General features: G+C 36.1%; 3 protein-coding genes across 4 annotated transcripts; 1 reads left to right on the plus strand and 2 right to left on the minus strand.

The window, feature by feature from the left end:
* Nucleotides 1–3,105: 3,105 nt before the first annotated feature.
* On the plus strand, nt 3,106–6,108 carry LOC122587136 (3-oxoacyl-[acyl-carrier-protein] synthase II, chloroplastic-like). Its single transcript, XM_043759225.1, has 13 exons — nt 3,106–3,612; nt 3,745–3,932; nt 4,016–4,219; nt 4,305–4,415; nt 4,499–4,594; nt 4,673–4,718; nt 4,794–4,873; nt 4,961–5,029; nt 5,105–5,189; nt 5,266–5,420; nt 5,493–5,573; nt 5,665–5,724; nt 5,889–6,108. The coding sequence occupies exons 1-13, from the start codon at nt 3,303–3,305 to the stop codon at nt 6,009–6,011; spliced, it is 1,608 nt and encodes a 535-aa protein (XP_043615160.1). The 5' UTR covers nt 3,106–3,302; the 3' UTR covers nt 6,012–6,108.
* Nucleotides 6,109–7,703: 1,595 nt separating this feature from the next.
* Nucleotides 7,704–15,723, minus strand: LOC122588814 (ABC transporter B family member 13-like). Its single transcript, XM_043761021.1, has 7 exons — nt 15,402–15,723; nt 15,220–15,314; nt 11,487–11,651; nt 11,101–11,396; nt 10,616–10,932; nt 8,326–10,451; nt 7,704–8,197 (listed from the first exon to the last, which is right to left on the minus strand). Exons 3-7 carry the CDS (start codon nt 11,649–11,651, stop codon nt 7,850–7,852), a joined length of 3,252 nt encoding a protein of 1,083 aa, XP_043616956.1. The 5' UTR covers nt 15,220–15,314; nt 15,402–15,723; the 3' UTR covers nt 7,704–7,849.
* A 373-nt stretch (nt 15,724–16,096) lies between these two features.
* LOC122588815 (adrenodoxin-like protein 2, mitochondrial) lies at nt 16,097–18,785 on the minus strand. Of its 2 annotated transcripts, none has more exons than XM_043761023.1 (8): nt 18,642–18,785; nt 18,301–18,379; nt 17,714–17,781; nt 17,149–17,213; nt 16,901–17,004; nt 16,648–16,697; nt 16,476–16,558; nt 16,097–16,404 (listed from the first exon to the last, which is right to left on the minus strand). In XM_043761023.1, the coding sequence occupies exons 2-8, from the start codon at nt 18,356–18,358 to the stop codon at nt 16,290–16,292; spliced, it is 543 nt and encodes a 180-aa protein (XP_043616958.1). In that variant the 5' UTR covers nt 18,359–18,379; nt 18,642–18,785; the 3' UTR covers nt 16,097–16,289. The 2 variants fall into 2 exon arrangements, with proteins under 2 accessions (XP_043616958.1, XP_043616957.1); XM_043761022.1 differs by having other exon boundaries at nt 18,301–18,388.
* Nucleotides 18,786–20,990: the final 2,205 nt, after the last annotated feature.

The raw sequence follows: 20,990 nt of genomic DNA on the forward strand, positions 1-20,990 counted from the left end.
GACAAGTTGAATACCTTTAGAAACCAATAGCCCTAAATTAAATTGTAAGGTTATTATAAGTGAAATTTGGAAGGGTTGATTAACACACACAACGAGCCAACAACCATGCATGTAAGAGTACATTATTAACTAGCTAGGATAAGCCTTTAATTATGCAGCACACAATATTTAATAAAAGGAACAAGTCTATCTTTCAATGCTTGTCTCGTCTCAATATATATTCTTTTTATCTCTTTTGTTTATTGTTTTCTTACTAAGAAAAAATTTTATAATTTATAATACATTATTGATACTAGCTAATTACAGTATATATCTATATGATTATTTATTAGCTATATTATTATTATTATTATTTTTATCTACATTCAAGTCTAATTTCTATGTTTTTAATTATTTACTAGTTATATTGCGTGATTTAGATGTTTATTGAGTCATTTAGAAGTTTAAATAGATAAAATAAAATATAAAAAAGAAAATGCTAAATATATTTTTAAGGACTGCACTTAACATATATAAAAAAATTTATACTTTTCATATCAAAAGCTTACATTGTAAATTTTATAATAAATATATAACTATACAATGCATTAAAATTTTGTTTATCAAAACTCATATAAAAACAATGTAATAAAGCGGTTATGTTGTGGTTGGATTCATCATCGTCCACCGTATCTCAACCATTATTTTTTGGTATCTCGACCACAATTACTATTTGCAGCGATAGTCGCTGCAAATAGTGCGGACCCCCTGTCTGTAATGACAAATATGGCAAAATAATAGCGATAGTCGCTGCAAATAGTTGGATATGGACAAAACACCACTATTTACAGCGATAGTCTGGTTGAATTACCAAAAGTCTGGTCGGGATACCAGCCGTCTTCATCATTCATCGCAATTTAATCTATATCATCACTATCATATAGGACGCGAAATAATAAATGAAAAAACGTTGTCAAAAATGACAAACAAGCGGTCGTTAACGACTAATATTTATAGTCCAAGCAAATATATATGATAATTATAATAAAATAAAATTTGGAAAAGAAGCTTGATACCGTGAGTATATCTGCTTTATGTCATTATCTTAAATCTTAAATAATCTAATAAAAAAGTAACGCTCATTGTTTTTCATAAGTTTTGGGTCTTAATACCTCGACGATGTATGAGAGGTTAAGATGTAGACAACCTTACCCCTACCACGACGGTATAGAGAGGCTGGTTCCAGGTTTTATCTAAAGATAGAAAAGAACCTACGGTCTTGCAAGGGATGAGGATAGAACCCATGACCTCTGTCTGATGTTAACTACTTGATCAAACCTTGCTGATAATGATAATAATATTAGTATAATATACTTGAATAAAAACAAAAATGTATAAATGGAAAACGATAAATCTTTTTAAAGATTAGTCTAGAAATCATCAACTATAAGAATGCGACATGTGATATCCACTAATTTTCCTTCATAATCTTCTTTGATTTTTTCACTTGTCACCATCTCATAGTTAGAAAGATATTAGGCCATTCAGTTAAAATGATTAATCTTTTTCCATTAAAAGTCCATTATAAGACTTTAGTAGTAATAGGTATTAGAGTATTTAATTAAATAATTTTAAATTTCATGGTCATAAACAGAGGTGACAATTTTGACATAAAATCTTTAAACATGTTGATTACAATTTTATGTTTAATTTTAACGGTTCATGGTACGCGTCTGGATTTACGAAGCTTAATATAGATGATATATGATGTGTATTAGTTAAAATGTTTATTATTATTTTTTGTAATCTCAAAGATTATTATTTTATATATCAGTTAAAATTTGTAAAAGCTTTTATATGATTAAGGTTTTTCATTTAAGTAGTAGTCAAAACTTATATAAGAGCATGTCTAACATGTTTTTTACAGGTTCACCTATTTATTTTTCGAGGAACGTAAGCCCACCAGGTTAAAAAAAGTCAAACCCTGACCAGGTAGTATTAGCGGCGACGTCGTCGTTAATACTGCGGGCCCCATGTCCTTAATGGTAAATCTGACAGAGAAAATAGTGGGCCCCCTGTCAGTGTCAGAGTATCAATGACGACGTCGTCGTAAATATCTTGGTTGGGTTGACTTTTGCCTGGTGGTATTTGTATTTATGAATGTGACGTGTTATTCTAGCTCTACTCATATTTTCATAAGTTTCCTCTTTGTTTGTCTTTGTGTGCTTTCATTCATTCGGTTAGTTCACATCCCCTATCAATCAATCATCTTAATTTGTAAGTTGTTTGGTTTCAGTATATGATTGTAATTTTTCTTTTCTTTCTCATATTTTTCTATGAATATGAATATGCAAAGTTAGAGGAATTATTATTAATTTTATTTAAAAAAAAGTTGTTGTTTTGAACTATATATAACTAGTATATTATAATAAACGAGCAATAGTACCTACGCAATGCGGCGGTGGGATAGTGGGGTGATAGGTCATAGGAGGCGATAAGTTATAGAGTGTGATAGCCAAATGCCTTAGCCCTACGGGCTCCGTACTCGGATTTAAAAATTTGTCGAAAATATATCGAATGACATCTCTAATGAAAGAGCATGAAATTTTAAGAACACCCATACAATTTTTATAATTTATCGATATACGGTTTTTGAGATAAAATATTTTGAATAAATTAGAGGAATAAAATGATTTATGGAGGAGAGAGAAAAAAAACAAGAGATTGAGATTTGAGGAGAGTGAAAAACATGAGTGGTTGAGATTTAAGGATATTATAGGTATATTAGGTTGAGATGTTTAAATTAGTAAATAAAGAAGGAGAGTAATTTAGGTAATTTAAATTATCTTTTGAGATTTGAAAAAAAGACAAAATGCTTTATAAGATAATATTAGATAGGTAAAATGGATATTGGTTGGTATAATATATTTTTCATGACACGATAGGTAAATATATTGTTGAATTTTAGCATCCACCGGTACCGATATTCTAAAATGGAGAAAATCACGTTATTTTATAACTCTATACTATTTGTATTCTTATGTCGATGCCAAACATGTGCCCATGTTAATACTAAGGAGAGTAAATAAATACTCGTAAATGAATACAAAAAATAAGAAAAAGAAAAAGTACGTATTGTTGTTGGGGTTGTTGATGATACCCCCTACTTACCGGTATCAATTTCATTTATATATAAATAGGAGTGCGATTGGATTCGATCAGCCGTGGTTGGGTTGAATAAATAATAATAAAAATGAATGACATGGAAAATAGTATTTGGGTTTTGAAAGTGCAGACTCTTTAATTAGAAGAAGAAAAGGAAAATGGTGGTGGTGGCGGGGGGTTCACCACTCTTGCGTACGTGGTTAGTCGCCGTTACTGTTCCCCTCGACAATCCTCCTCCTCCTCCCTCTCTAAGAATCAGAATCAGAAGAAGAAGAAATCATCTTATTTCTTTATCATCATCATCCGCTGGCGGCCGTAGATTCATCATGCCCTGTGTCGGTATTAAGAATTCTATATTGGAACCCTCCTGTCAAGATTTCTATAATAATAATAATAAATCTTGTTTCCTCGTCAATCGCATTGATCACAAACAACCCATCATCAATCGTGCTGCTACTACCCAAACCGGTAGGTATTCTAATTCTATCTGTTTTCCCTCTTTACTATTATTATTATTATTATTATTATTATATGAAATATTTTTAAGAGTTTGATTTGATATAATATTAAGTAAATAATATACGAGTAAAAATTTATTAGGCAAAACCATGGTGCACCCTACAAAAACTAAGAAGAAAGCAGTGACCAAGAAAAGAAGAGTTGTGGTTACGGGGCTCGGTGTGGTATCTCCCGTTGGCCATGCTGCTGATGTTTTTTACGACAATCTGCTTCAAGGTGTCAGTGGCATTACTCATATTGAGGCTTTCAACTGTGACCAGTTTCCCACCGTACGCCTCCTCCTTCCTTTTTCTTGACATTACTATACTATACTATTGTCGGGGTTATTTATAATTTCCCTACTTCATATCAGAAAATCGCAGGTGAGATCAAGTCGTTTTCTGCCGATGGATGGGTGGCACCAAAACTTTCTAAACGGGTGGACAAGTTTATGCTTTACTTGCTAGCTGCTGGCAAGAAGGCCTTGGAAGACGGCGGTATTACCCAACATGTCATCAAAGACTTGGATGTTGCTAAATGTGGCGTGCTCATTGGCTCTGCCCTTGGAGGCATGAAGGTCTTACACATTCTTCCTCAAAAAAGTACTGTAAGATAAATAAAATAAACATTGCTAATTTTAGATGTTATACTTGTTTCTGTAGGTGTTTCAAGATGGAATTGAAGCATTGAGAATTTCGTACAGGAAGATGAATCCGTTTTGTGTACCATTTGCAACAACCAATATGGGCTCTGCCATGCTTGCTATGGATTTGGTAACTTTGAGTTTTCTGGAAATTATGATATGAAATTGTGGACTTTTGTTGGTTGGTTGGTTAATTTCTGGTGATATATGTAGGGTTGGATGGGACCAAATTATTCAATTTCTACAGCCTGTGCTACTAGTAACTTTTGCATATTAAATGCGGCCAATCATATTATCAGAGGTGAAACTGTAAGCATCCTACTCTTATTGTTCTCTATATAGCACCTGCAAACTCTTTGTCAGGACTCAATAGGTGAATACTCGCAGGATATGATGCTGTCTGGCGGTTCTGATTCAGCCATCATTCCTATAGGTATTATTAGATAAGTGCAACTATTTTGACTTGTTATTCATGAGTTATCATCTTATCTTGACTTTTAAATTGCAGGACTGGGAGGGTTTGTTGCTTGCAATACTCTTTCGCAGAGGAATGCTGATCCAACTAGAGCATCACGCCCGTGGGATGTGGTATGATTTATACATGGATCTGTTTTTACCCTAATAAACCCTGTCTTTTGTTATGGTTTATATTCATTTGATTATTAATTCAAGCAGAACCGTGATGGGTTTGTAATGGGAGAAGGTGCTGGTGTGCTCCTGCTAGAAGAGTTGGAACATGCCAAGGTATATCTTGATTTTACATGTATGTATTGTTTCTCCAATGATGGTTCTGCAACTTAAATGAAATCTGGCTGGCAGGCAAGAGGTGCAAACATTTATGCAGAATTCTTGGGAGGAAGCTTTACTTGTGATGCCTATCACATGACTGAGCCTCATCCTGATGGTAGTCAACCATCTCTGTGTTTTTTTTTTTGAGCAAGATTTGCTAATAATTTGGTAGTTTTGTTTGCTGACATCAGGGACAGGAATAACCTTGTGCATAGAAAAAGCTTTGGCTCAATCAGGGGTTGCTAGAGAAGATGTAAATTACATAAATGCTCATGCTACGTCTACACCATCTGGTGATTTGAATGAATATGAAGCCATAATTCGTTGTTTTGGTGACAATTCCGAGGTAAATTTGCTTGAATTCAACTCATTAGCTGTCCTTGAACAAGTTCTAATCTGTTTTTTCTGAATCGTGTAGTTGAAAATAAACTCCACGAAATCCATGATAGGTCACCTGCTTGGGGCAGCTGGTGCTGTTGAAGCAGTGGCCACGGTTAAGGTAGATGGTCTATTGCATTCAGCATGCACTAGTTGTATATAAATTTTGTACAAGTAAATAAATTCTCAACCTAACATGCATGATTATGTAGGCTATTCAAACAGGATGGCTCCATCCAAATATCAATCTGGAAAATCCGGATGTAGGTGTGGTAAGTAGTGACCTCCTCTCCACATCTTGTTAGACTATTGCAACAAGCATCTAAATGATGGTTTAAGCTATATGTTTACTGAACAGTTTTTACTCCTTATTTGTATGCTTTACAATGTCGCTAATTTAAAACTTATGTGTTATAATTTTGTTTCGTTGAATTAGGATAAAAATGTGCTGGTTGGTGCGAATAAAGAACGATGCAATGTAAAGGTAGCACTGTCCAACTCATTTGGCTTTGGAGGACACAATTCATCCATATTGTTTGCCCCTTACAAGGATCAGTAACTTGGATGATGGGGGTACTGAATCCCTTTTCTTATGTAAATGTACAACTCTAAATGCTTGGGGTGGTAAAAGTTAATATAAGATCTTTACTTTCAAATGTTGCATAAGTTCATGATCATATCGATCTTATTCCAGTTTCTGATGGCATGCAATAGAACATTGTTTTCAGGGGAAAATGATCACCATTATATTATTTTTTTGCCCAGAAGAGAAGATAGAAACTCCATGAACAATGAGTGTACACCACATAAAAACATCTGTAATGACCAAAACACAAGGACAATGATCTTCTTAGAAGATGTAACCTCTTAAAATCAAAGAAAGTATTCAGATCATTTGCTTTATCTGTGTATATACTAGATTCTGATCTGATGTTAAGCGGCCTGACCTCTGCATAATCTAATAGTTAATACAATATTATCAGTAATGATGCTTTACAAAAAAAAAAAGGATATTGTTAGACTTAGAAATTCCAGAAAATGACAGATTTATGATGCAACTAGTTCAGGATGTAGCTAGCCTAATTGTTTAAGGTTGAAACTCAGTCTCAGTTTTATGGATTACAAACACGTACTCTTAAGTCTTAGTATTATTCAAAGCCGACAAAGCGCACATTTCATTTCCTGTTTTGAGGGGTCCTTAATTAGACCTGTAGATGATTCCAAGAAATCAAATGGTAAAACAACATCAACATCATGCCAAGCAAATTACTTAAGATTCTCGATAATATACCTACTCTACCTGCAGCCAGACAACTTTGACCATGAAACATATCCCTTTCATGTTGTTTTGGTGTCAACAAAGGCCAACTAATTAATAGGTTAAAACAGGTTTTTCCTAATTTACAGCGCACACTATACTAACCATTGGTTGGCAACACAATGTATTTAGGGCACCACACACTTTAATCAAACCGGCCCCTACTCTATATTTCATCCATATACTAAAAGGTGGCGTGATGTGGTGACGGCGATGGATGTTGGTGGTGGACAGGTGGCAGTGGTGGCGGCGATTGGTAGTGCGGCAACGAGTAGTGTATGTTATTGCTGTAAAAAGGAGTTTGTAGTTATTTTAGGAGATAATGGTAGATGTAAATTAATTTCATTAACATTATTATAGATTTTTCAAGTATATATTATAAGAATATATAAGAGGGTTAGACTTAGAGGGGATAAATGCTATAGTACAGATATAGATATAGATAGATATATTATACATACATTAATTTTCACCATTTTCTGATGTCTAAATTTTGAGTTTAACTATCTATGCTCTTATTTTGTTTGGACAATATATATAAGGTTCTATTCGAAACATCTGCAGTAAGTACATAGACATATAATAATTAATTACATAGGTGATGTATATACATACAAAGTTAAACAATTGGGTGGACACATCGGAGTAAAATTAGATTTGGTGTAGGACACATGTTCAAGGGGTTTCATCAGCCGAATGTCACATTCTTAAAGAAGCTCTGAAACTACATGGACACCATCGATTACTGTTTTGGGATTTCTTACATGGACACCATCAATATTAAATACTCGTACGTAGTACAGATCATATAATAGCTATAGAAGGTAAATTTCTATATACAAAACTAATTTTTTACTATCAATATCTCTGTTTTGATATATACATTTTATAATTTTCAGGGTTCAGATAGATTAGATTTGATGCTTTTAAAAGTTAGATATAACTACAACATAGATAGCAGGGAATAGAATAGAAATTACCAGTATTATACAAGTACCAAAAATTATGCCAGGAAACGAAGTCGTTACTTGAAAAAAAAAAAAATGGGATCCATTTTCTGCCAAATGATGAATTATTATTCAAGCAAATGCATTTGCTTCTGTTTCAGCACGAACAAGACTGGCATAAACACCATCATGATGTGAAGTCATGAGCCTATCATGGCTTCCATACTCGGTCAGTTTCCCATCTTGGACCACCGCTATCACGTTGGCTTCTCGGATGGTTGACAGGCGGTGAGCCACCACGATGGTCGTGGCACGTTTTGTTATCTTCCTAAACGCTTCTTGAACGTTCTTCTCAGATTCCAAATCCAGTGCACTACTTGCTTCATCTAGTAGCAATACTCTCGATCTCTTCACTATTGCTCTTGCGATTGCTATTCTTTGTTTTTGACCTCCTGATAGCTGAACCCCACTCTGACCCACCTGCAGGAAGTATCACCTGGTCGAATTAGTTAAGATATAGATATTCATTCATAATTACTAATATGTACCTTAGTACTGTAATGTAATTATGCTATTTCTTGAACACATACACACACACACACACATACCTCAGTTTCATAGCCTTTGGGGAGGCCACAAATGAAACTATGAATGTAAGCTTCTTTAGCAGCTTCTTCAATCTCAGCAAATGAAGCGTTAAGGTTTCCGAATGCAATGTTTTCTCCAATGCTACCAGCAAACAATGCAGGCTCTTGACCCACCAAAGCTGTTTGAGATCGCAGCCATTTCAAATCAAGCTCCCTCAAGTCGATTCCTCCCATTAATACCTTACCTTTTATCGGATCGTAAAACCTTTGTGTCAGCCATATCAATGTGGATTTCCCCGAGCCACTGCTCCCGACCACCGCCACCATGGTTCCGCCTTTTACCTTGAGGCTAAAATCCTTCAACACCATCACATGAGGCCGAGAAGGATACGAAAAAGTAACCGTCTTGAACTCTACATCAATAGGCTTTGAGCCTTCAATCTTTCTTCCTTTCCCACGAATCAATGGAGTGCGGCTAATGATATCGTATACGGCAGGAATTGCAGTAGAGGCTTTGGAAGTGTCTGGAGCAAGACCTGCCAATTGCCCCACTGAAAACGAGCTCAAAACAAGAATCAAGAAGATCTTGTAAACATCCCCGAACTTCGTGTGGCCTTCTTTTACAAGGTAAGCCCCGAACAATAGAATTACAGTATAAGCTCCATACATTGCACCTTGAGAGAACCCTAATGCTATCCCTGTGATTTGTGATCGTTTTACAGATGTCGCTTTTGGGTTCGATAAAGATTGTTCAAAAGAATTAACAATCTTATCTTGAGTTGCAAAAGTTGCAACCGTTCTAATGTTTGATACCGCACCAGAAGCGATTCTGGTGGCTTTGTCATAAGAAGCATTGTCTAACTTTGGTCCAATGTTGATGAGCAAGTTAAAGTAGCTAGCCCCAAGTGTAAAAGGAGTGAGAAGGGTAGCCAAAAGGGCTAACCTCCATTGGAGAAAGAATGAAATGCCTATTCCCACAGCAGCTGTGCTCAAACTCATAAATAAAACCGAGTATCTATCGGCCAAGACTGACCTGAAACTTATACAGTCGTTGGATAGCCTTGAAACAAGTATCCCGGTTGAGTTTTCATCATAGTCGAACCACCCTGGCTCTTGTTTCAGAATAGACCGAAAGAGAAGGTTGCGAACTCTCTTGGTGAGGTTTGAACCAGCCCAACCACAGAAACCTTGTTGACCTGTCATGGCAAGAATAATCGTGAACCCAAGTCCAACCAGAATCAAACAGAGGACCCGAATATCACTTTTCATCGTTGACTTGTCGGACTTGAAGTAGACGTTAAGACCTTGGCCTAAAACCAACGGAAAAATGGAGAGAATTGCACCCGCTACCATACCTAAAAGTATTCCTATAAACAACATTCCGCCCTCTGGTTTTTGTAGTTTCCATACCATGGAAATCCTGTATGATTTTGGTTTGATTTCTTTTCTTGTTTCTTCTTGGTCTTCCTCTTGGACGGATTTCATGTACTCTGACCTTGATATCTCGTGCACATGGTTTGATTTTAAAAGATCTTGAGCACTTGAAGTTTCATGTTTTCTTCCCATTCCATTTCCAGATTTAGGATTTGATGACACAGCTTCAGACGCAAGCTGGATGAGAGCAAAGTAGGCTCCTTTCGTTTTCATTAGTTGTTGATGGTTCCCAATTTCAATAACAGATCCTCGTTCCATCACAACAATCTTGTCAGCGTTTCTTACAGTTGCCAGCCTATGAGCAATCACCATGGTGGTTCTACCTCTCGAAATCTTATCAATAGCTTGCTGGACGAGCGTCTCAGACTCGGGGTCTAGTGCACTTGTGGGCTCGTCTAACAAAAGGATCTTGGGGTCTTGGATCATGGCTCGAGCCAACGCAATGCGCTGTTTTTGACCACCAGAGAGTTGGGTTCCTCTATCACCGACCTGTGTATCATAACCATCTGGTAAACTGCTTATGAATTTGTGTGCATTTGCAGCAACACAGGCGGTGATAGCCTCTTTCTTGGTTGCATTCTCTTTCCCCATCATTATGTTTACAAGAATTGTGTCTGCAAAGAGAACCGGCTCTTGACCCACCATGCTCATTTGACTTCTTAGCCATTTCACTTGCAACGTCCTTATATCATGGCCATCCAATGTTACAACACCTATATATTTATGTGTAAACTGTTATAAGTATACGAGTTTGGTGATTACATTATTGGTTAAAACCAAGTACTCTGTGTAGAATACTAATGGCCCATACCATCTTATCACAATAACACCTTGAATGGCAACTATAGTTCTTTTTAAGATGATTAAAATAACTTACCCTCAAGAGGATCGTAGAACCTCTCTAAAAGAGCAAAAACAGTTGACTTTCCAGCACCGCTTGCACCAACTAGTGCTAATGTTCTTTGAGATGGAACCACCAAGTTGAGGGAGTTAAGAATTGGAATAGTGGGGCGAGATGGATAAGCAAAAGAAACATTTTTAAACTCGACTTTTCCATGTCCACTTGAGAGTCTTCTCCCCATCGTAGAATAAGGGTCTATTGCTGGAATTCTGTCAATAACTTGAAACACTCTACTGGCTGCTACAGTCCCTTGTGCAAATTGAGCAAAATATGAGAGTGATAATGCCAAACCCCTGTACATCAAAGCAATAAATCAGCATACTCTTCTATCTGACCATAACAAGCGGGCTGGGGAGAAATCTCAGCTTCAAAAGGGTATGTGAAGAATAATGGAGCCCGAGGCAGTCAACAAAAAGCTCGAAGCATTAGAACACAAATAGGCTACAAGTTTGAGTGGTTACCTCCCACCAACATTGACCCCAAAGAAACAAGCAATGGCTTTACCACCAGATATTTCATCTTTTGATATCAAAATTGATCCATACCAAAAAGCCAATGCCCAGGTCCCATAAGTAACCAAATATATAACACCTATACCGACGCCCTTTGCAAAACCAAGTTTTTTTCCCACAGGCACAGACTCTACCAATAATGCATCATATTTATCTGCTAAATTTTGCTCTGCTACAAAGGAAAATACAGTTCTGATTGAACTTATAGCTTGTTCTGCTACACCACCAGCTTTCTTGTAAGAATTCTGCAAGAAATGTGAAAGACATTAATCGATAGGCTTAAAAGGAATGGCATATATATAATCTATCACGAATGATGTTTTACAAGTTGTTACCATTTCTTTTGTAGCCAAGCCGACATAAACTGCCTTATAAGCTATGCCGCAGAACATTGTTAAAGGAGTGACCGCAAGAATTGCCAAAGAGATCTTCCAAGACTTCCTGAATCCAACAATGTAGCCACTGATGAAAGTACAAAGATGATGAACAAAATGTGCCATCTGAAACACCAATGCACATCCGTCATTGATACATTCCCTGTTAAAAGTACTACCACTTATCATACTACCGGTCTATGTCGTTAACACTCAGATACCAGTTATTGTGGTGGATCAAATATCGGTTATCACGGTGGAATAGTGGTAATTTAAATATTGTGCCATATTTACTTAATACTTCATAGAAATATGAAAAGTGAAGCTTAGAAAAATCAATATTTGATAGATTAGTGTTAATAGTTGCAAAATTTAGTGTCTATTATACACTAATGTGTTTAAGTTTGGAAAACAAAAGCCCTGTAAAAACGTTATCCCGCCGCTATTTTGACCGATATCGCTTAGGAGGACAGATAACCGCTATAGCACCACTATAGTAACATAGCTACCGGTACAATGCCAAGGTGGTGTTTAGTTGTTGGTATATTCTACTCTTTTCTTTTCAAATTCCAACATCAGTTTAAAATATTGAATATCACAATTTCCCGGATTGAATCTGGCAACTGGGGTTGGTAGCACCATGGTGGGTGGCTGAGACGATGGCTAATGGTGGTGACGCAAGAGAGGGGTGAGAGAAAGAGATATAAATAAATATAAATATGGACCTTCTCCCCCATGACTTCTTGGATTTGAGCAACATCACTTGAGATCCCGTGCATGATATCACTGGTACTAATTTCTGTGTCAAAGAAGGTGACATCTTGGCGTAGGACTGACTTTAGGTATGCCGTTCGTATTCTATGAGCAGATCGTTCTCCAACCAGTCGCCAACAAGCGATCTCTGTGAAGCAAATGTTAAGCAGTGGCCAGTAGATGCACAAAACTACTACTGACATATATATACTACACGTACGTACTACAATAATAGTTGGTACTCGTATCTTGTAACATATAGAACTATAATCACAAGCAAATCTTTCGAAATGCCAAAAATAAAATTAGTATTAGTACAGTAGAAATAATAATAACAATATGGTTTAGTATCCTGAAGTGTAAGTAGCTTTGCAACTTTTTCTAGTGTGTGTATGCATCAAAAAAATTGAACATTCTATGTAAATATCTCGCTAAATTGAATATTTAATGTAAAATTTTTACATTGACCAATCAAAAACTTCTACTTGGGCAGCTCATATAGTTGACACGTATACATTTTTACATTAAGCGTTCAATTTAGCGAGCTACTTACATAAAATGTTCAAAATTTTTGATGCATACACACAATAGAAAAAGTTCCAAAGTTAGTTACACTCCAGATACTAATCCCCATAACAATATGAAGAAGAATCAATTAGGAGGCTTACGTAAGTATGCCCCGAGGACAACAACTGCAGCCAATCCCGCCATGTATAAACAGATCTGGATATATGTGAGTTTAAAAGCAGGGGAAGTTAGATTAATTATTGCTACAGTGCATATATGAACAAGAAGAATCACACTGCGCGTAGAGATATGGAGGAGAAGGATGATAACGTACCCTTTTGACATCCTTGATCATGTCATCATTGTTATCATCTAATGCAATTTTGTCGACAAACAATCCAAAAAGCAAAGAATACCAAGGAAGAGATCCTCCATTCACCAATGCACCCAAACTCCCTATTATAACAAGGAATATATCCAACTTTGTTGAATACTTGAACAACCCAAATACCCCTATTTGTTTTGGGGCTGCAACTTCCTCTTCCTGATCATCATCATCATCATCTTCATCAAGACCCCCCGTTGCATTTATATAACTCTTGTGATCAGGACTTGACAGTTTTGAGCCACCTCCACCATAACTATATTTGTGACGATGGTCTTGATCAAGATCATGAGTGGTAGCTCTCTTTAATTCATCATCAGTCACTCTGCCAGGGTCATCGTGTGTGGCCAAATGACGACCCTTTATTCTGTGATCAGTACTAGCAACCATGTGCTCCAAAGTAGCAGACTTGCTGCTGGGAGAAACATGATTACTATTACTACTTTTGGCCGCAACATAGCTTTGGAGTTCAATTCTACCCAGACTATAGTTTGAAGACTGTTGGTAGGATGGATTTGTAAAGCCACCGCCACCACCACCAAGGTAGTAGTCATTTGCTGAGCGACGAAATACACGGCTGCCAGGCGTAGGTGCTGCAGAGCGATTATCTGGTTCAGCAGCCCATGGTGTCAAAGCAGCACTAAGGTTGCTACCCCTATTGATGTCTCGGAAGACTGATGTTGGCTGATCAAACTGCCAGGAGATTTCCGCCTGCCATGACTGGTCAGTGTCAGAAGCAAAAGGAGTGGTGGGAGGCACACGTGTACCTGATCGGATCCTCCTACGTGAAGCAGGGGGGTATGGAGAGGCATGGGAGCTCGAAAATGACAAGTAGTTTGGGGATTGGTGGTGGGACAAGGCTGGAGTTGTGTGTCGTGGCCGCCGCCAACGGTGGTCAGCAGCAGCAGCAGAGGACGACTGATCTATCTCAAACGAGGACTCGTCTTCAGCCATGATCAAATCAAGGATGAAGTCGTTGTGGGTGACGACGTGATTAATCAAAATTGATGGAGATATATATATGCCTATGCTTCTCCGCCGCAAGTAACACAGTTGGGTCTGAATTAGCACGTACTAGCTAATTGTTAAAAAAAAATTAAGCTCGATCAAAATGTGCATATATATATAGTACCAACTTTGTTCACAAGTTTTTGTTTTTATGTTCAGTATCACATACTCATGTTTTATTTAATTATTACTTGCCAACATTGTTACAAGCTTTTTAATTGATTTTATGCCGATTAAATTTCTCTTATATATGTTATCCAAGAAACACGAAGCGACATGTTGGTATTGAATCCATGTTCATTAATCATTACATTTTTTAGATCATGATAGGAGCATTGATCTTTAGTGTTATAGATAGTTAAGAAATCAAGTCTCAGAAGCGTATATAATCATCAAATTAAGATAAAGAAATTAATAACATTTGTGTTTTATACAATCATCGAATAATAATGGTGGTATATATATACAGTTAGTTGTGGGTTTTAGTCAAGTAACTTTGATACTGTGAACAGGAGAACTCGGTCCAAGAGATGAGACGAAGCTTTTAACAAGATGAAATTTTTTTGGATTTATCGTCGTCTCTTATTGGTTTTTAAAAGCATCTTATAGTGTCTAAACTAGATATTTAATTACAACCGATACATACATGTATATGGTGTTGATAACAGAGTAATTTTTGTTTCAATTGGTTGGAGTATTAGATACGGTTGAATGGATTAATTAACGAGCTTACAATACCGGATAAAGATTCATGTTCCCGATTGTGATCAACACTTCAAACAAAGATGGTGACCGACCGACCAATATGTGATTAAATTTATTTTCTTAAGTTACCACGCAAGTCCAAAAAGCGACATGTGTTGTACCGAAACCTTGTCTTTACATGTATGCTTGTTGGATTAATTAGGATCAACTTGAAGGGTCATTGGGTCAAGCAATGAGATGCATTCAAAAGTTACAAGTATTTAAAGACTTGCTTGGAAGAAATTTCTTAAAGATTATACAACAACGTAACTATTACTGATTATAACAAAACATTACCTTTTACGGAGCTAGCTTCCAGACAACTGATCCTCCCTCAATTGGAAGTTTGCAGGATGTACGTACTGGATTGAACACTGCAATTAACGAGTGCACTGTAGTTGGCAAAAAGTGATTAATTAGTTACCTGTGTGTTGCTTGCATTACATTAACGAAAACTAGAAGAAACTTACTTTGTTTACCTTGATCAATATAAAGATGACTCTCACTGAAACCATTTCCTTCCAAATTTCATAAACCATTGAAATCCTTTGGTCATATCTTTACAATATTGAAGACCAGAAAAGCTAGTTAGGGGCGAGAGTAGCTTTCTGAGCATCTCTTCCTCATAAGAGCTGCATCATCTTCTTTTGGTTGTTGATTCCAAGATGCAGGGGTCCACACAAGAAGACTCAACATCAAGACTGTAAAGAGAATGGATAGAATTCCATGATATTGGGCTTCCAAGTGAATCTTGCACCACGGGCAATTCAATAACCGAAGTAATGTTATTGAAATGGTATTATAGGTATTTTAAGAAAGCATTATAGATAGAGTATAATAGCCACTCTTAAAAACTCAAAACCTATGGATTATAGTTGCTCATGTAGAAACACTGATTTATTTATACAATTGCAGTCAAAATTGATTAGTTGAAGATTTCTTTGCTTTTACAAGTACAACGTACACATAACGTATTCAAGGCATCTCCGTTTTTTAGTTCTTAAACAATCCAAATGAAAACATTGTAGTTCAAATATGGCTATTCTTACACACTTTAGGTTTCCATGTTCTTGATAGGATACCATGACTTTGTAAATTGCATGGGTCCATAGAGGTCACTCAAAACCTTCGGACATGCACATTCCTTTAACAATCATGTAAATAATAGCTGAAATGCAATTATACTCGAGTTATCTTGCCTGATAAATTATAAACCCCAAAGACATAAACTGCAAACGTCTAATGAGCAATTTGGTCATCCAGTCCACAAAATATGCGGAGGTCACTTGTATCACAAATCCATATATTCCCTTTGAATAAAAATGCTACAAAAATGGTTCTCTTGCTCTGATCCAGAAAAAATTTAGTTAGTGTGGCTTTGGCTTGTATCCATCAACAGCAAAATTTCTGGTAGCAGCAGGAAGAGCAAGGCGAAGCCCATCAAGCTCAGGTTTTGCAATTACTTGACATCCCAGACGAGACCTTCACATATACAGATTCGAATAAAATTTTTGACCAAATGCAAAATGATACAGCTCATGTAAGAAGCTTACGTTTCTGTCAGCCCAAAAGCAAGATCTAACATATCATTCTCCTCGTCTGTAGGGTCTTCCAGCTTATTGTACTGTTCGACATCCTGGCAAATGGAAATAATTGTCTATATTATTGCTATATCGAGAAAAGATATAAATTATGTGGCAGTCTTTAGAGGAGGTTATGGCGTACCATTACAATGACATGACAGGTGGAACAAGCAAGTGACCCTTCACATGCTCCTATAATGAGAGTCAAAAAGATAAACCAAACAGATGTGAATCTAAGAGGACTTCAAAAAGATAAACCAAAAAGATGTGAATCTAAGAGGACTTTCTAAATAAAGCAAGAACAATAAGGATGTGCAGATCAAATAGCAGTAGGACGATATAAGGCAGGATAAAAGACTGAAAAGGATCAAGTTAGGGTGAAGAGGTTGAACCACCTTCAAGCTCTATGTCATTTTCATGAGCAGCCTCTAACATTGACATTCCAACGGGTACCTTAATTTCCTGTTCTCCATCTGCGTTAAAGAATGTCACAGAGATCCTGCAGAGCCAGGGAAAAATCGTAACTAGATGTTCAGATACACAAACTGTGTCAAATATATGTACTGCTTTCCAATTTTTTCTCTCTTCAGTGTGCTTACTAAAAGAAACAGTATAAGAATTCTCCAAAAGAACATAGACTCACTTTTTGGTTTCCTCATTTTCTCCTAGTGAAATTTCAGTGGCTGTAGTAGAGAATAATTTACAACTCTGAAAAGATTGATGCATGCTATAAGAGAAATGGAAAATCTAAAATATGTCACCAATGAAAAGTATGTGGAATATAAACCAGAACTTGAAAAGGCATGACACTAAGATCCATACAACTTACGTTATAAATGGATGTCACATATTTAATTTTTCCTCTTAAATGGTAAAATGGTTCATACTAATTTAAGCAAAGAATAAGCCAAGGGGGTGTTTGGGGTAGCTACATAAGAGATAGCTTATAAGCGTATTAGCTTCTGCTAAAAAGCCACTTTCAAAGTGTGTTTGCCAAAAACTATTTTTTGCCCTTTAAGAAGCTAATAAGCACTCTTTGTCAAAGTGTTCGTTTGGGTCCATTGTGTTTTTTGATGGAACAAGCTAATAAGCTGCCCCAAACACCCCTCATCTAGAGACTAACTTGGTTCTCTATTAGATGGTTTAGTTTAAAGGCTCTGAGGATGGAAAACAGATCCATGTTTCTTATTTGAGATGGAAAAACTAACCGACGGCTTTACACAGTCATTCTGAAATATTGTGTAATATGACTTGTTTGAGCGAATTGTTGGCGGGGCTGCAATTAGAAAAGGCTAAACGTCATTCATGAAGCAGTGCCTCTTTATATAAACTCCTCTAATTAAATAAATACAGTAGTAAACACTAATCTGAAGAAGCTCACAGAGTGATGTAATTCTCAACTTTATTTAACATGAAGAGAGGGATTCAATATCAGATTATCAAATATGAGACCAGTAAACATATGATCGATCATAAGAATCAAGATGAATAACACGGTAATACAATGTTGGACCTTAAAAAAAAAAAAAGTTGAAATAACACTAATGTCTTCAGTACTTCCAATCCAATAGAAATGTCTTGAATAGAGGTCATTAAAATGTAGGTAGTTCCTTTCTAGGAACGGCTAAGTAGATATACATTCCAGATGTTTTTTATATCAGAAGCTCAAAGGAAAAAGCTATTACATTTTTGTCCAAAATTCAATAAAGCAACCCAGATTGGATTATATTAAAAAAAAAAAAAGAGGGTAAGAATAACAATCATACCCGATCAAAGAAAGAAAGAATAAACCTACCTTTTGACAGTAATCCCTTAAATGCTGCTCGAGCTCCAAGTCTTGAAAACTTGAACATGATAATTATAGATTGATGAGCCTGTACTACCTGAAGAATGATGTTAGACGCAAAACAAAACAATACCCACCAATTTGGATGCATTTTGAGATCCTAATCAAATAAACAAATACTTGATGGGCGTAAAAATACAAGATTAGAACTTTTTATCATCAAAAACCCTAAGATTAAAAGCACACGGCTGCCGAACTGATTATAACAGCTTACGAAGGCAAGAACCATTTTTAATTATGGAAGAAGGGGTAACAAATAATTTAAAAAATCACAGCGAGACATTGTGTACCTTTGCGATCGACCTGGATATCTGATCCTTTACGTGGGGCTCTTACGCTGTGTCTGTGCGCGTGTTCAAGAGTAATTCTTTCTTTTATTTTATTTTTTCTTTTTAGGGGAAGTAGAGAAGAGGAAAGGGGGAGTGAAAGACTGTGCGCTGAATTCTCTCTTAAAAAATGGTCTTTGTGATCTGGTCGATTTGCATTTTTATCCCTCTGTTTTTTTTTCTTATCATTAGGCGTCCTTTTATTTCATTATTAACCGTTCCTAACACTAACAACCGTTGGTTTTGTTCCATTAAACCCCTCATGTGCACATGAGTGTATAATCTTCAAGTTCATAACCACATAGACTATTTGTAATAAAAACATTAGATTAAAACAAACTCTTTGTATTCCTTCTCCCATACAACTCCGACAACCATTCCTGACTGACCGGTCACCACCTGTCACAGCCTGAAAAGTTCGCCGGAAACCGAGAACCACCATCCTACTTTGGTTACCAAAACATTGACAAAATTCGACCATTTCAGTTCCAAAAACATTGAGAAAACAATGATGGTTCACGGTGGGGAAAAGTGATGGTCAGATCTATAACAAAACCGAAGAGAAAAACATAAAATCGAGCATGCTCAGATCTATAACAATCTGTATTGAAGATTGAACGACTCTTCTTCTTTCTAGACCATCGTTATGATTAAGTAATTAAGTAATTAAGGCTTAGGGTTAGAGTGGCGAAGCAGCAGCAGCGACGACGGTTCCATGGTTGTGATTAAGTAATTAAGGCTTAGGGTTAAAGATGAAACCCTAATTGTTGTTGGGGATGATGGCCAGAGTTTCTTATGGTGAAAAAGAGCGTTGGTAGGAGGCTGTGAGGGTGACCGAAAGTTTGGCTGGTGGTGGGAGTGAGAGAGGGAGGAAGATGATGAGTTTTTATCTTTATTACAAATAGTCCCTCAAAGATGTTTTATCACAAATAGTCCATATGATTACAAACTGGACGAAAATGTCATCATGTGCATTGCACATGAGAGGTTTAACGGATGAAAACTAACGGCTGTTAGTGGCAAGGACGACTAGCAATGAAAATGAAAAGTACATGGATACCTAGTGATAAAAAATATGAATCGAGCAAACCACATAGACGATTTGTGACAATTGCTTTTGTTTTTACTTTTTTTAAAAAAAATTGTACCAAATTCACATGTTCCCCAGATTCAAAGGTAAAAAAAAATAACATATATGAAAAAATTACAACAGTTTATATTTGGTAATATTTGATCTAATACAAAATTCGATCTCGAAAATAACGGGTTAGGGTTATTATTCTTGACCGAATGACCCATTAACCCACAAATTAACTTAGTTTTTTTTTTCTTATTGGACTTTGGATTAGGTTAACAAGCTAGTAAACCATAATAATTTTATAAAAAATTTATACAAATAAAGTTTGATTAATAGGTAGATCCTACCAACTAATTTAATCTGAAACCAAACCTTTAACCCAATTGTTAACCCACTCATCTATCCATTATTCATGACATGAAATAATTAAAGCTTTTTGATATGACATAACCTATAAACCCATGAATACCCAACATCTCTTTTAACATATTTAATTGACCTAAAATCGATCCAACACTCGAATTATCTGCCAACCTATTTCACATGTTTGTTCTGAAACCGACCAATAACATGATTGGACTCGGGTTGGCACGTTATAAGCTAGGCTTCATGATTTTCCAAACCCATTATTAAAACTAGGTCGGGTTGGGTTGCGACTTTTCAACTCATATTAACCCGAACCGTTAAACCCTAACAATTATTTTTTTTTTGGCCGGTGCTGTTCTCATATTATAAATATATCTCATTTGGTTATACATAGAAGCTTAAAGCATTTAACTTTGAAAAAAAAAAGCATAGAATCTAAAAGCTATGTTATCATTAATTTAGGAGCTTCAAATCATTGAAGAGATATATAGTTAAGCTTCAAACATACATAATGTTATTCAAAAGCATATAAACATGATTACAACAGATTTTGTAATAACCTATAGGCTATACAGTATATAATTAACATTTATGTTTATGTACACAATGAATTTATAGTCTTACCATGTTGTACGTCTGATAAGATAATATATATTGCCACAATATATGTCCGAAGCTTCTTTTTCTTTTCTTTTTTTAAATCTTAATATATATTGACACATTTATACATATTGTATATATATAGATACATAGTATATAAAATGTTTCATATAGATATAGGCGCGCTTCTCTAGCTTTTATATATACATAAAAAAGACTTAATTTCCCATGGAAGTAGAAAGTCCTTGATACGATCCTGTCCCGGCCTC

The sequence above is a fragment of the Erigeron canadensis genome, chromosome 2 (genome assembly GCF_010389155.1).
Source record: "Erigeron canadensis isolate Cc75 chromosome 2, C_canadensis_v1, whole genome shotgun sequence".
In the NCBI taxonomy this organism is placed as follows: domain Eukaryota; kingdom Viridiplantae; phylum Streptophyta; class Magnoliopsida; order Asterales; family Asteraceae; genus Erigeron; species Erigeron canadensis.

What these genes read in the sequence shown, in the direction of transcription:
- LOC122587136 (XM_043759225.1), top strand. Translation starts at nt 3,303, where the DNA reads ATGGTGGTGGTGGCGGGGGGTTCACCACTCTTGCGTACGTGGTTAGTC. An exon ending in ACTGTGACCAGTTTCCCACC is followed by an intron (nt 3,933 to 4,015) that starts GTACGCCTCCTC and finishes ACTTCATATCAG; the next exon opens with AAAATCGCAGGTGAGATCAA. An exon ending in CCATGCTTGCTATGGATTTG is followed by an intron (nt 4,416 to 4,498) that starts GTAACTTTGAGT and finishes TGATATATGTAG; the next exon opens with GGTTGGATGGGACCAAATTA.
- LOC122588814 (XM_043761021.1), bottom strand. Translation starts at nt 11,651, where the DNA reads ATGGCACATTTTGTTCATCATCTTTGTACTTTCATCAGTGGCTACATT. An exon ending in GGGGTCAATGTTGGTGGGAG is followed by an intron (nt 10,933 to 11,100) that starts GTAACCACTCAA and finishes TTTGATGTACAG; the next exon opens with GGGTTTGGCATTATCACTCT. An exon ending in GTTCTACGATCCTCTTGAGG is followed by an intron (nt 10,452 to 10,615) that starts GTAAGTTATTTT and finishes ATAAATATATAG; the next exon opens with GTGTTGTAACATTGGATGGC.
- LOC122588815 (XM_043761023.1), bottom strand. Translation starts at nt 18,358, where the DNA reads ATGTTCAAGTTTTCAAGACTTGGAGCTCGAGCAGCATTTAAGGGATTA. An exon ending in TAAGGGATTACTGTCAAAAG is followed by an intron (nt 17,782 to 18,300) that starts GTAGGTTTATTC and finishes TTCTAATTGCAG; the next exon opens with CCCCGCCAACAATTCGCTCA. An exon ending in AAATGACATAGAGCTTGAAG is followed by an intron (nt 16,698 to 16,900) that starts GTGGTTCAACCT and finishes CTCTCATTATAG; the next exon opens with GAGCATGTGAAGGGTCACTT.